Here is a 13,565-nt window from a genome sequence, read left to right as displayed (position 1 = left end):
ATTAATGAGAACATTGAACCAAAATCAGGTTAACAAATAACCAGAGATAACCGGTCTCTGTAGTATACTCAAATGGTTAGTTTTTGCCGATGGTGGTGCCCTAAACTCGAAAAAAAGATGGCGGCGTTTTTGCAAACTAACATCCGTCTGGAGATCATACCGGGAAGATACAGTTCTCTCACCGATCATAAGTTTCGTGCGCCGTATCGAATTAGGTGCGCCGCCGCTTCACCGGTGAAAAAACGGTATAACATCACTCTGCTTCCCGGCGATGGTATCGGTCCAGAAGTTATATCTGTTGCTAAGAATGTGCTTCAGAAAGCTGGATTTCTCCAAGGACTAGAGTTTGATTTCCAGGAGATGCCTTTCGGCGGAGCAGCTTTGGATTTGGTCGGAGTTCCATTGCCGGAGGAAACTTCCACTGCTGCTAAACAGTCTGATGCCATTCTTCTTGGAGCTATCGGAGGGTATGTGTAATGCGTGTGTGTGTTGTTTCTTCAGCAAATTTATTCTCTTTATGATGATTTTTTGTTCAGGTACAAATGGGACAAGAATGAGAAACATCTGAGACCTGAGATGGGTCTGCTTAACATTCGAAGAGATCTCAATGTCTTTGCTAATTTGAGACCTGCTACAGTTTTACCACAGGTATTGATTTGCTTATCACTTTGCTTTCTAGTTGTAAATATACTCAAATTTTTCTGTTTTTGCTTGTTCAGCTAGTTGATGCTTCCACACTGAAGAAAGAAGTAGCACAAGGTGTTGATATGATGATTGTAAGGGAGCTCACTGGAGGTATTTACTTTGGAGAGCCAAGAGGCATTACGATCAACGAAAATGGCGAAGAAGTCGGTTTTAATACAGAGATCTACGCTGCTCACGAGGTACTACTTACTCTTCACAATCTGCTGCTCTGTGACAATGTATGTGTATTAATGCATTGCTTTATCTTCTTCAGATTGACAGAATTGCTCGTGTTGCATTCGAGACTGCTAGGAAAAGGCGTGGCAAGCTGTGTTCTGTTGACAAAGCCAATGTCTTGGATGTATGTTTTGAATTGTTTTTCCACTCCACTCTTGTGTGTTTTTCGTTATACAATTATTTTTTTGTTTTGTTTCGTATAGGCATCAATATTGTGGAGGAAAAGAGTAACAGCTTTAGCCTCTGAATATCCAGATGTTGAACTATCACATATGTATGTCGATAATGCTGCGATGCAGCTTGTCCGTGACCCGAAACAGGTGATCTTCGCGCATATATAAAGCTTAGCCGTTGATTAAGCTAACACAGAAGTGGAACTTGTAGTACTCACGGCATTTTTAAAAACATTATTGCAGTTTGACACAATCGTCACCAATAACATTTTTGGTGATATATTGTCTGATGAAGCTTCAATGATCACTGGTAGCATTGGGATGCTTCCATCTGCAAGTCTTGGTGAATCGGTAAGTAAGACTAAATCTAATATTTCAAGGTTCCTCTGTTTATTATTATCATATATTGATTGTTAAACTTGTGATGAAAACTAGGGACCTGGACTCTTTGAACCTATACATGGTTCAGCACCAGATATAGCTGGACAAGACAAGGCAAACCCATTGGCCACCATTCTCAGTGCGGCGATGCTTCTCAAGTATGGACTTGGAGAAGAAAAGGCTGCAAAGATGATTGAAGACGCGGTCGTGGATGCTCTGAACAAAGGTTTCAGAACCGGAGACATCTACTCCCCCGGAAATGTATGTGTATGATGATTTCTGTCTTTTGTTTTGTATAAGTTAATGACAATATACTTAAAGAAGTCTTTTTGTGTTTTGAAAATGCAGAAACTGGTGGGATGCAAGGAAATGGGTGAGGAGGTTCTCAAATCAGTGGACTCCAAAGTTCCTGTTTAAGAAAAGTGTGTAGCCCTTGGTTTTACTGTTACTTTTTTGCTAATACATGTATTAGAAACTGTATTCTTGTAGCTTTTATAATAATAAAATATTTGGGATCGATTCTGCAATTCAAAGACAAAATTCTCCAAGAACATTTGACAAGTCTCCTGCCTCAGTACCTTGTTCTTGAAGATTGAGAAGTTCTCGCCAACTACAAAACTCAACATCTTCTTCAATCAATATTTGTTAAACGAATAAAGTTTCAAGAGAGACAAGAAACTATGTTTTTTAGCCGCTAGAGTATTACATTTTTCTACTGAAAAACCAAACTTATAAAACATAACATTTATAAATCCGAAAACAACTATCAATCATCAGGTTAGCCTTTGGATTCACGACGACTTATCAGATTTGCGTTCAGCGTCTGCGGCAGACTGCATTTGAGCTGCATATGGTAAGTTCCAGAGAACATCTTTAAAGGAAGTCTTGCAGAAGGTTCAAGCAAAACACATTTATTGGCGATTGAGATGGCAATTGGGTAAAGACTCCTGCGAGCTTGTTGTTAGGACCGTTGGACTTCCTATTTTCTGTCGACAGTCTTGGCTCCCAAATGACGTCTGCAAATACAACATTGCAGCAACAGCTATTAACAATGATGAAGATTTGCTTCTTTTCTTTACCCTATATGATACCATTTCGTTGAGAAGATAGGCCTCTCCTTTTTGTAGTAGGTACTGGTCCTATCAGAGATTCCAGAAGTATGAATCCAAAGTTGTACACATCGCCCTCTGTTTTAGCCATTTTCCTGCATAATTCCAAAGCTAAGAAACGTGATGAATCGAAATCGTCTGTGGCTTCCTTTAACTCTTCAAAAGAAAATGACCGGAATGAGGGCACACCTTGTGCACCTAGCTTTGCTGCTTGAGAGATTAACCCTGCAAGACGAAGTCGTACAAGGATATTAAATTCCTGAAAGACAATTGCCACCAGGCGGAGGTCTACAATTTGAGTCAAAGTTACTCACTTGCACTAGCAAGAACTTCGGAGGAGAGACTGGTGTGTGAGTTATCTCTGTCACAACCTTAAGCCGAGTTTGAGGCACTGACCTTTCTCTTGAACAACAGCAAGAGCAGCGGTTTATACACACAAGAACAAATACATCTCCACCAAGGACAGCAACCAAAATCCCAATCTTTCTTCCTTGGAACTGTTTTCCCTCAGTTTCAGCCTCTTCGATTACGAATTCTTGATGCTGATCATGACTGCCAATAATGGAAAAGAAACGGGGAGGGGTCCCAATTAATCTGTTATTCGACAAATCCAAGTTTGCCTCCACAGGTCAGATTATGCTGTAGCTTCCCACTGAGCTTGTTAGATGCAAAGTCTAAGTAACTAATGTTTGGCAAAGAGAACAAGAACCGAGATGAAGTTCCAGTCAGATGATTGAACGTCAAGTCAAGATGCTGAAGCTGAGACAAACAACCAAAACTTCTGGTAGTAACCAATAGACCTGAGGCTGTTGATTGATCACACTCGAAACCTCATTGAATCTAACATCTTACACAAAAACAGAAACAGCCTTATTTCTGAATCCAACAACAGCTGCCAAAACTTGAAAGTAGCTAACAAAAGGAAATGATTCCACCACAATGGCTCCTGCTTCAGTTCAGAGCAGCTTATAGAAATCTGAATAACGGATTCTTGATTACACAATTCATTATACCAAAACCATATAAAGGATTACTACAGATTCAACAAAAATTCACAACCTTCCTTAAATCATTCTTCTGCCATTTGATGATGAACATATTCAAATTCCCAGAAATATCCATCCTTACTATCTCCAACAGATGCAGAAAAAAGAATCAGAATTTTAAAACCCTAATTTTACCAATTACGTAGCTCACAAGATCCAAAATAACCTTTCGCCGACAACAACAACAAAACCACCGTATCTAACGCTGCTCAAACTCTCGCTGATGGCGAGAGAGACAGAGAGAAAGTGAAAGCTGAGCGTATTCGCACTGTTTACGCTTAAGGCTTGTTCCGCCGCTAGAGCAAAGAGACCTCACCGCCTCTGATTCCTCCGGACAAGCCTCCGCCACCACGCACTCCGCAAACGCCTTGTTCAAATGTCTGCAACCGGATCTCCTTGCCGGTCCTTCCGGCATCCGACGGTGGCACTGCAACAACGCTTCCTCCAACCGATCGCAAGATTTCATCGGAATCTCTCTGATTTTTCCGGTGTGAATCCGTCTCATCTCACGATGTAACTCACTAGTTGGGTTTGGGCTTTTGTTTTGTAAGCCCATATTTATCTCTTTGTTAATAGAGTCAAACCCACTTTTTTAACACACATTATATCATTATATAAAAACAAAATAATTAAACAAATTCAAAATATCAAATTAAATTTATTAAAAAATTAATGCTAAATTTAAAATTGAATATGTTATAAATACTGGAAATTTTGAACAAAAAATTCAACTAGCAAAATATACATAAATGAGCAAAACATAAGAAAAATATATGCAAAACATAAGAAATAATGACAACCGGTAGAAAATGTAGTTTAAAATTTGAGACACTAAAATTAAAAGAGATGATTCTTAATTTCCAATTAAAAAAAATAAAAATAAGTGATTTGCTTAGACAATGATGTTATTTGATCTGATATTGTCTGCGTAGAATGTTTTCTTTACAATAACAAATTCAGAGTGACGCTTACAATACAACTTGATGCTACAATCTTTAGTGTTTTGGTTTTATACAAACTAGTAGCAGTATTTACAGAGGTCTCATTTCTCATGTCCTCGTCTCTGAAGGCAACCAACCAGAAATCACGACATATAGATAAGTAAATTAAAAGTAAGGTAACTATTTTCCTAATACATTTTTTGTTTTTGTTTTTTACGTCATGTATTATTTTATCTATTTGACACATGTCCGGTTCTATCACTTACTCAAAAGTCGAAACTCTTTTGAGAGAGCTAGTTCTCTGTTTTTTAATCCGTTTATATTTATTTTTATTCTACTAATTCAAGAGAATCCATCTAATTATTCAAGAGAACTCCCGTTGAAAATGTTCTAAAGAATTAAACTTCCAAATCTGGCCCAAGTCGTGAGTTGACTAAAACCGATTTCTCACATATATGAAGATTTCGTACATAGTCATTTTCTCGTGAAACAAAATAATCGTTGGAAAAATGTCCTCCCATCAGTAAAATACCACTATTCTTTTTATTTTTACTTTTTAATTGTTAGTTTAAGTCAAATTAATTACATGTGGTGGTTCGACGATTTAGTCAACCAGAGAAAAAAGTATGTTTGTGACTTTTTGATCTTTGCCAATGTCTTAACCGAAGTGGTTATATGTGACTACTTTGCAATTGGCTAGACCAACTATTTTTTTACTTCATGAGTTATGATTAGTTTTTACTTTTTAAATAAATAATTAAGTTCTATAATAATATATTCACTTTCGAAAATTTATTATTTGTCATTAATCATGGCTTTGTTTAGATATTATAGTTCTCATACATCTGTAATTGTACAATGTTATATTAAAATGTGAATATATTTAGAAAAAAAGATTCAAACGTTACAAAGCAAGTTAATACCAAAACATAGCTCAAACCAATTTCATTTTGCATATACTGCAAGTAGGTCCGTGCAATTGTTTCCATTAATTGATACATCAATATTAAAATGGTGATTATAAATCCTATAATTAATTATTATGAATTGTGATATCTATCTCCAGCACCATATTTGTTACAGATTCCAAGGGTCTTAATTTGGTTTGTATCTTTGATCTGATACCCCATTGTATTGACCATTTGGCGAATGTTCTTAATCAAATATGTATCGATGCATGGAACTAGTAATATTGTTTGCACAAACAACTAATATACTTACAAATGATCAAAAGACATCAGAAACCATATGAAATAAATTTTACATCTTTAAAACCAAACTATAAGGAAGTATAATCTTCACGATCTTAAAAAAAAATTCCATTATGAATCCTTCAATTAAGAATCTTTAAAACAAACAGAAGTTGCTGATCAAAGCAGAGAATCTCAATGTCGATGATTGGTTACATTTGCATATGGCACAATCTATATTAGAGAAGGCTTGAGCCGTAGTCAGTTGTACATGAAAAGTGTAGACGTTGATTTTTCTCTGGTCGAACTATATATGAGTAACAATCAGCCAAAAAAATGGCAATAGTATGCAAGATTAATCTTAGATGTATCTAAAACCAATAATGCTTGTTTCTAACTCGAGGAGATTATAAAACCCAACTCTATATCCCCACAAAAAAGATTCCAAATTATTTACATTCAAACAAGTTTGATCTATTAGCTCTCATTGTATGTACAATAAAGCAATCATAAGATTCCATGTTAAAATAAAAACGTATATTTTGTAGAACATCTATCACATGGATTAGAGTGATGTGTAACAAGCCAATTGTATTTAAGTTCATTAATAACTTATATATATTTTATTGAAATATTTCCTAAGTCTCCAATATAAGATAAATTGTTGTTAATATCATGGGTCTTGTCACTAAACTAATACGCTTCTTTTTTTTCTTTGTCACAAGATATATGTTTATTTAATAATAGATCTAAGTATAATAGGTCAAGAGAAAGAAACACATAGGCACATGTAAACGCGTCGCTAGCTACCAACAAACATGAACTTGTGGACATATTGATTATACACAGTAACTAAGACATATATGCGTATATTTCGGAGAATGAAGATGTGATACTTTGAAAATAACACATAATTGGATTGGATTTACTATAGGAAGTAAAATTAAGAAAATGACAAGTAAATGTATCGTTACCTCTCCAATGGTGATAGAGGGATCGTAAAAGTTAAGGCGGAAACGCCTTTCTCATGAAATGAAGTGTTTATATCTTTTTTGCATTGTTGGTGATTTAGTGACTGAAGCTGCAGGATGACCTAGTACTACTATCTATAAACACACACACACACTGACACACACACCACATACATCTATATATATACTAATAAAAACAGAATTTTGAACGGGTTCAAATTGATGTGTACCATACACAAAGTGCATGCATGTAAATTATGTACATACACACACATGCGTGAATCCATAAACATATATTAAAAGCAGTCAAATAACTAGAGATCATGCACTAATTATAACTTTGAGTTGTGGCCATTAAGAGCTGTATGTGTGTGCATAAATTATAAAGAAGTTTAGTGATGTGTGTATGTCGTATGTAGCGATTACCAGATCATGCTGGCAGCTTCAGCTTCTAAAAACCAACATAGATAATTGAAAAAGAATGAGAAGAGAAATGCCTCCTTGTGAAGCTTTTTTCAAGATTTGAGTTTTTAGGAGAGAGCAAACATTAACAAGAAGAAAAGAGACAGGAAAAATGCTCAGCTTGATAATCTTAATCGAGATTCTTCTCTTTCTCACACACACACACATATGTATATAACAAAAAATTATCACCAACAGCAACTTTGAATAACTATTTAAATAAGAAATTATAATAATACACGTTACACAGATCCTTGTTTGGATAAATGGACCACAATTGTGTATTTTTTGTTTCTATTTTTTTGTCAACATGTGTATTTAATTTTGGTATACGATAAAATGTCAATATAATACAGTTGGGATCATGATATTTTGTTATAGTTTAAAAATATCGGTTAATCTATATATTAATATTTCTTAATTATATAAATAATCTATCAATGTAAGATATTTTCCTTGGGAATTTAGGAGAATATGTGTTTGGACAGTTTCATTCAAGTATTATTAATGTTTTTGACACTCAATTTTTTTCATTTTTAGCTAAATTAAATCCTTATTAAGAGAATAACAAATATGTCGAGTATTTTTTTGTCGTCTTTCTATGATATATTAGTTTAAATAGTTTATATTGAAATTCTTTATTAACAATCAAGTGTTCCAAATGGCATAAATAATGAAAATAGTTTAGTTGACATATGATATGGTACAATTGTTTCTAAATTTTTAGCAGTAGATGGTATAAATTAACGGTTAAATGGTTAACAGTTTAACACCATATGTTTACATGAATAGAATGGCATTAGTTATCTATTTTAACCTACAACTTCAATCATAGAAGGAAATTAATAGTTGGCACACCTACTAAAATCTACCATTGTAAACTTTTGTTTTTGTCTATTCATATTTCTCCTTCGTTAAAAGAAATACATAATAGAGTTTCGATCTTCAAATGGTTATTTGCCTCAATTGAATAAGCGGGCCATAATTATACATACCACCACTAAATATTTACGTAACTATATTAAGATATTTTTCTAGAAACGAAAAAGATGGATGAAGAAGAGAAGATAGGGTTTTAGGAATTAATGGCTGAGACAACTGAAAAGGATACGAACAAATCCGAAATCTTCATTGCACGCGTCTTCTGTCTTATTGCATCTCCTCTTTCTTTTTGTCCTCAGCCCTCACTATCCATCCAACATGTTCACACATACATGCATGCATACACAAAAACACTTATACATATTTGTAAATTACTATGTGAAAACTTCGATTTCATGCGCGAACACTCGTAATAAAACGTTCGAAATAGATTTTTTAGACATATATGTGCCAGTCTCCGGATCAATACCAGAAGAAAATTGATATATTATTTTACTTATGAAAACAATCATATTTCCACGCATAAAAACACCACATTCTTCTAATCAATCACAAAACTTCCCATGTTCGGATACAATTATACTAGTATATAAGTGTATAAATTGGAGTGACAAGAAACAAAAATAAGTGTATTAATGAATCGATGTGCTTACAAGTAGTAATAAATAGACGTTGGCATGACAAGATTTGTTGGAAGATGGAGTTGTCTTGAGTAGTGTGTTGTCTCTTGTCATCTCTAGTGTCTTTTGTTTTGTGTTTTACTCATAAATTGAATCATTTCCAGTTGTACGTAGATATATTTTGCTTCATACATTTTTTCCTTACAAAGTAAAAAACCACATTAAAGTACTCAACTAAGAACTGTTAATTTTAACTTTTAAACGAAGGCATTACTAATTAGTTGATATATCTCTTCATAATATAATTATGTACATCACAATTGTCTTCATAATAACTACAAAAACAAGAAACAAGTATAATAACGCTACGAGTCTATGCATGATAACTCCATTAAATGTTTTCCTTGTTTTTGTTGTTATAATTGACGTAAATTATTTAATAATTGGGTCCATAGAAACGTGATTATGTTTTAATGTCTCCCATGATTGGAATAAGAAAAGATAATTAGACTTTATTAAGTGTGACGAACAAAATAATCCCCACTCGTCTTTTCTTGGTTTGACAATTAGTTTGTGAATAAGATTCGTTAACCAAACCAAATCAATGACTTGATTATTTGTGTCCATCAATCAGCATTGCCACCTAGCATTTTATATTATTTTATTGTTATTTCAAAGTTGGTAGTTAGAAACAAACACAATGTTTTTTACCCTTTTAATTAAATGCTAGTTGCAAATTTTAAACTCAAACTCTATTAAAATGAAAAAACAACCATAATAAAATATGGAAGATGAAAACTTGATGAGTCAAACAAAGATTGTGTTTCAAGTTAAAAACATACAATATGTCGTAACTCGTTAAACCTTTAGTGTGTGGTTTCCTCGTTTATGCTCTGCATTCATTACTTCTCTATCTTTTGCATCATCTTCATCGCGTTATATACTCTGTCTCTGCACTTCTTATAAGCTCAGTGTTTTGTGCTTAAAGTGGTTGAAAGTTTGTGTTCATGAGAGGTTAAAATTCCATAATATGATTGCAATTTGTTGTACAATTGCAAGCGTTTGTAAATTTTGCTATTAGTTCTGCTTCTTAATTTACTTGGTAACTCGATCGTATCTTCGATATTGAATGCAGACTAATAAAAAGAACATCCAAATATACGAGTTCCCTTCGAGTTACCGAAGTAAACCTCGCCTCGAGGTCATGCGTCACCTATACTAATCAGAAAGATGTTTCTCTCTTAGCGTTACATGGTTCTTATAGCATTTCCCTCTTTCTCTTGCTGGTATCAATCGGCCAAAGAAGAATTACTAAAGAAATGAAGAAGTAATCACATACCACTCCAGAGCTTCTAACCTCCCTTAGGCATGGACGCAATCAGCAGCCCACTTCTTTCTATTGCGTCCAACATATGCGGAACATGACTCATTAGTGTTCTGTAAAGAGGATAGATAGATTCTTGGCCCAAAGAACCCTCTCCACAAAGCTTAACCGATAACAGAAGAATAATGTTCATACAAAACGCCACCGGAACGCTGCTTAGATCTTCAAAGTAATCAATCAAGCTATAAGGAACACAGCTTCTTTATACTCATCATCTCGACCATCACAAGTCCAATTTATGATCAAATTCTTTGAACCATTGTTTCAGCTACTTATTAGTGTGCAAATAGATCGTAGAATCCAGTCACTAGATCTGTCACAAAGATTGTACAAAGTTCTAATTATTAACTTAAACATAGCCACTTTCATACACACACTCTCGAGTTCCTATCATACAAACAATATACATAAAAGTATAAACTCTCTTCAGCGAAGATGATGCCTGTGAGAAACCAAAGAACCTTCAATATAAAGCAAATCTAAAGTCTCCAATCCAAAATTTTCATTCTTTAAAGAAACACATACATACCTTAATGTTTCCTTTGTTCCTTTACGGATTTTGCAACGTATAGTTGGAAGCCCTAGCTTCTGATGCGCCTCGTATCTGTGACATCCCGAGAACCCTAAACCAATGGAAGAATTTATCATTTATAAGCTTTCAAAGAACAGATATCACAAAGAACAAGAAAAGTACCATAGTAAGTTCCATCAACTTCAATCACATCAATCTGTTCAAAAACAAAACACAAAATTAGAATTATGAACCGAAGAAATTTGAAATCAGAATTGAATAACCGAGTTGCTTAACCGGAACTTGAAGACCGATTTGACGGATACTATCCATAAGCTCTTTCACTTTGTTCTGATCGTTGGATCTGGTTCGCATCAACGGTCTTCGTATCTTCTCCAACGGTAATTCCACAATCATCGGTCCTACACCGCCGCTAGATCCTCCGATCACCGGCGGCGAACCTTGAAATCAAAAATCAATCGCAGAGACTCAGCTTCAATTTCAAGCTTAAATTTCAGATTACTGTGCAAGTATTAGAGCTTAAGAGCGTTACCGTTGGATGAAGAAGCTGAAACAGAGAAGCTTCTCAAGCTAATTGGTAATCTCATCATCAAATTCGCCATTGTCGCCGTCTCCTCTCGTCTCTAAAAATAATATTTATTTGAAAATATTTGTGAACGAAATATAAAGAGTGAAAACGACGACGTATGTCGATTAACTCGAAATACGGCGTCGTTTCGTTAAAAATATTTGTAAACGAGATTTGGGTTGAGAAAGCCCAACTTAAGCCCACCCAAACAGATGAAATCATGAGCACAGATGGCATGGCCTGTAAAAAAAACAAAAGTCGATCGAAAATGCATCGTCAGCTGGTTTCTGTCGAAATTTGGAACAACCTTGACGAGGAGGAGGATATGACGATTCCCATGGATGATGATATGGAGAACTGCGGCAAGCGTCGAGTGGAGAGGGATCAGATGTAATTCTGTTTCTTTCATCTTCTGATTGTTTAGAGGTTGATCCATGCATGTGTTGGAATTTATCCACAGCTTTGATTTGTCGGAAATGACTAGTAGAGTTCCTTTTTTAAATTAGAAATGGTTAGTTTACATATTAATAAATAATTATTTTTTTGTTAGTGTTTCGATTTTGATGGTTTAATCAGTAGCTCTGGTGCCTTGGAAGCCTCCTACTGTGAAGGCGAAGGGTGTCATAAAAAGCATACTTATCTTGCCTTGGTCAAGCTTATGCGAAGACGGGGCTTCATCTTTACAAGTGTAAAAACTACCAACGAGCTGTTAGCCGAGTGATAAATCTTCCAAATGGAGTAGTTGAGTTCGAGGCACGTTAGGAGGGATCTCTTCTCGAAAGGAGATGAATTTAACTTGGTGTGAGTCCCGCCTCTGGAAGATGTAGGGCCTTTGGGCTTGAACTTCCAGATATTCAAGAAAAAAAAAATGTAAAAATTAGTCTCCTCTCTTTGTGCTTTTTATTGACATGTTGTACATATCTCTTAGTTTCTTGTTTTCTTGATCTACGAGGGGACAAACTTGAAGCTCGATCTCCTAAAGAGATTTAACAACGATATGCATTGTCTTTGCTCTTTCTACATAACTTTGCTTGCATTCGATCCAACCAGCCGTTTGCAAGAGACTTTTCAGGTTAAAGTTGAATAAAAAATGTTATGGCAGTTTAGATTTCATATGTCGTATTGCTAAACCTAGACCCCTAGGTAAAAGGTGACTTGTGGTGCATTTTTTCATTTTTACATCACGTAAATCTCACTTGTTGGCTAATTAATGTTGCGTAGTGAACACTAGGCCTGGGCACGAAGCGAATATCCGGAAAATTTGGGATATTTGTTATTCGATTCGTTTTAATCGAATACTTAATTTTATTATTTGCTTTGATCCGAAAATTTCCGAATATCCAGAAATACGAATATCCGGATTTTTGTGTGATATTTGCCGGATATCCGCTTTGCTTTGCTACATCCAAATTTTTTTTTTAAAAATTATTTAACATGATTTCAAATTTCTTACCTTATGGCTTACGAGTGTGAGATTGAGAGCAACTGGAAATTTTCTGGTTATAAATTATGTAACCAAATTGAGTGATAAAAATAGTGAAAGGTCGAAGAAAGGAAACAGAAACGTCGCTCTTATATTTGATGGATTGGAAACTAAAACGACAATTTTAGGATAAAATATAAAATATGAAACAATTTTATTTTAAAAAATTCCACTTATCTAATAAAAACTGTGTCACAAAAAAAAACACATGCCCAAAGGATACAAATACAAGCCCAAATCCCAACATATACAAATCCACAACCTATATTATGATATATATACGGATCGAAGCGAATATCCGACTTTAAAAAAAATAGTATTTGTTATTTGCTTCGATTTTTACGAATACTACATTTTCCTATTTGCTTTGCTCCAAAATCTTATGGATATTCGGATTTTTTGAATCAAATCAAATCGAATAGCGAGTCGAAACGGATCGAACGAATATTTTGCTCAGGCCTGAACACGGAGCCCTCGCCTTTCATACCTCAGGATTACACACCTTTGCATGGTTTCTACAAAGGTAGATTGTATGTGTGGCCAATAGAGGATGCTTTCAATAACAGAAAATAATTTTACTTGGTACACAGATTAAAATTAGTTCCACGTCACTTGTGTTGGCAATAGTATTGCTTTGTTCATGATCAGTTAAGTAGGGGTTATCAAAATGACTTCTCAGTGACAGTGACTGTTCAAGTCAAATCTAACTATTATACTATCCAAAGAAGCAAACTTCAAAGAGAATGAAACAACAAAATTGGCACATCTAGCTACTAATCAAACCAAAGCATCAGACCAAGTCATAACTTGTATCCAGGCGCTTCATATTCACATGGAGTTCGCTCCCAGAAATATAGCTACCCCTACCCCCTCACGTCAATCCCACGAGCTAAACAAAACTC

The 13,565-nt window shown here is 34.9% G+C and overlaps 3 protein-coding genes, 2 long non-coding RNA genes and 1 other non-coding gene across 12 annotated transcripts; 3 read left to right on the top strand and 3 right to left on the bottom strand.

Moving 5' to 3' along the window:
* Nucleotides 1-17: 17 nt before the first annotated feature.
* IMD3 (isopropylmalate dehydrogenase 3) lies at nucleotides 18-2,274 on the top strand. Of its 2 annotated transcripts, none has more exons than NM_001332948.1 (8): nucleotides 18-467; nucleotides 537-648; nucleotides 720-884; nucleotides 959-1,045; nucleotides 1,125-1,241; nucleotides 1,338-1,445; nucleotides 1,530-1,736; nucleotides 1,824-2,274. In NM_001332948.1, exons 1-8 carry the CDS (start codon nucleotides 73-75, stop codon nucleotides 1,890-1,892), a joined length of 1,260 nt encoding a protein of 419 aa, NP_001322636.1. In that variant the 5' UTR covers nucleotides 18-72; the 3' UTR covers nucleotides 1,893-2,274. The 2 variants fall into 2 exon arrangements, with proteins under 2 accessions (NP_001322636.1, NP_174403.1); NM_102856.3 differs by having other exon boundaries at nucleotides 85-467; nucleotides 1,824-2,073.
* AT1G31175 (cytochrome C oxidase biogenesis Cmc1-like protein) lies at nucleotides 2,019-4,264 on the bottom strand. Of its 2 annotated transcripts, NM_001332947.1 has the most exons (3): nucleotides 2,899-4,264; nucleotides 2,774-2,809; nucleotides 2,019-2,679 (listed from the first exon to the last, which is right to left on the bottom strand). In NM_001332947.1, exon 1 carries the CDS (start codon nucleotides 4,184-4,186, stop codon nucleotides 3,830-3,832), a length of 357 nt encoding a protein of 118 aa, NP_001321341.1. In that variant the 5' UTR covers nucleotides 4,187-4,264; the 3' UTR covers nucleotides 2,019-2,679; nucleotides 2,774-2,809; nucleotides 2,899-3,829. The 2 variants fall into 2 exon arrangements, with proteins under 2 accessions (NP_001321341.1, NP_683340.2); NM_148499.3 differs by having other exon boundaries at nucleotides 2,019-2,809.
* Nucleotides 4,265-4,682: 418 nt separating this feature from the next.
* AT1G06417 lies at nucleotides 4,683-4,963 on the top strand. The gene has a single exon (NR_139080.1). It is a non-coding gene; the product is annotated as an other RNA (long non-coding RNA).
* A 1,856-nt stretch (nucleotides 4,964-6,819) lies between these two features.
* On the bottom strand, nucleotides 6,820-7,196 carry MIR167d. The gene has a single exon (NR_139811.1). It is a non-coding gene; the product is annotated as a microRNA ath-MIR167d precursor (primary transcript).
* Nucleotides 7,197-8,337: 1,141 nt separating this feature from the next.
* On the top strand, nucleotides 8,338-8,548 carry AT1G06413. The gene has a single exon (NR_139079.1). It is a non-coding gene; the product is annotated as an other RNA (long non-coding RNA).
* Nucleotides 8,549-9,545: 997 nt separating this feature from the next.
* Nucleotides 9,546-11,325, bottom strand: SRX (sulfiredoxin). Of its 5 annotated transcripts, none has more exons than NM_001198192.1 (6): nucleotides 11,145-11,325; nucleotides 10,889-11,052; nucleotides 10,775-10,808; nucleotides 10,610-10,703; nucleotides 10,353-10,393; nucleotides 9,891-10,242 (listed from the first exon to the last, which is right to left on the bottom strand). In NM_001198192.1, the coding sequence occupies exons 1-6, from the start codon at nucleotides 11,212-11,214 to the stop codon at nucleotides 10,049-10,051; spliced, it is 597 nt and encodes a 198-aa protein (NP_001185121.1). In that variant the 5' UTR covers nucleotides 11,215-11,325; the 3' UTR covers nucleotides 9,891-10,048.
* Between the last annotated feature and the right edge of the window lie 2,240 nt (nucleotides 11,326-13,565).

Source organism: Arabidopsis thaliana (genome assembly GCF_000001735.4).
Source record: "Arabidopsis thaliana chromosome 1 sequence".
Taxonomy (NCBI): domain Eukaryota; kingdom Viridiplantae; phylum Streptophyta; class Magnoliopsida; order Brassicales; family Brassicaceae; genus Arabidopsis; species Arabidopsis thaliana.
The sequence above is the reverse complement of the archived record's forward strand: the minus strand, read 5'-3'. Positions and strand labels throughout refer to the sequence as shown.

Excerpts from the sequence above, each read along its gene's own strand:
- SRX (NM_001198192.1), bottom strand. The coding sequence starts at position 11,214 with ATGGCGAATTTGATGATGAGATTACCAATTAGCTTGAGAAGCTTCTCT. Across the intron at positions 11,053-11,144 it reads TTCAGCTTCTTCATCCAACG|GTTCGCCGCCGGTGATCGGA; the intron begins GTAACGCTCTTA and ends TTTGATTTCAAG. Across the intron at positions 10,394-10,609 it reads GGAACAAAGGAAACATTAAG|ATCTAGTGACTGGATTCTAC; the intron begins GTATGTATGTGT and ends TCTTTGTGACAG.
- IMD3 (NM_001332948.1), top strand. The coding sequence starts at position 73 with ATGGTTAGTTTTTGCCGATGGTGGTGCCCTAAACTCGAAAAAAAGATG. Across the intron at positions 649-719 it reads CTGCTACAGTTTTACCACAG|CTAGTTGATGCTTCCACACT; the intron begins GTATTGATTTGC and ends TTGCTTGTTCAG. Across the intron at positions 885-958 it reads AGATCTACGCTGCTCACGAG|ATTGACAGAATTGCTCGTGT; the intron begins GTACTACTTACT and ends TATCTTCTTCAG.
- AT1G31175 (NM_148499.3), bottom strand. The coding sequence starts at position 4,186 with ATGGGCTTACAAAACAAAAGCCCAAACCCAACTAGTGAGTTACATCGT.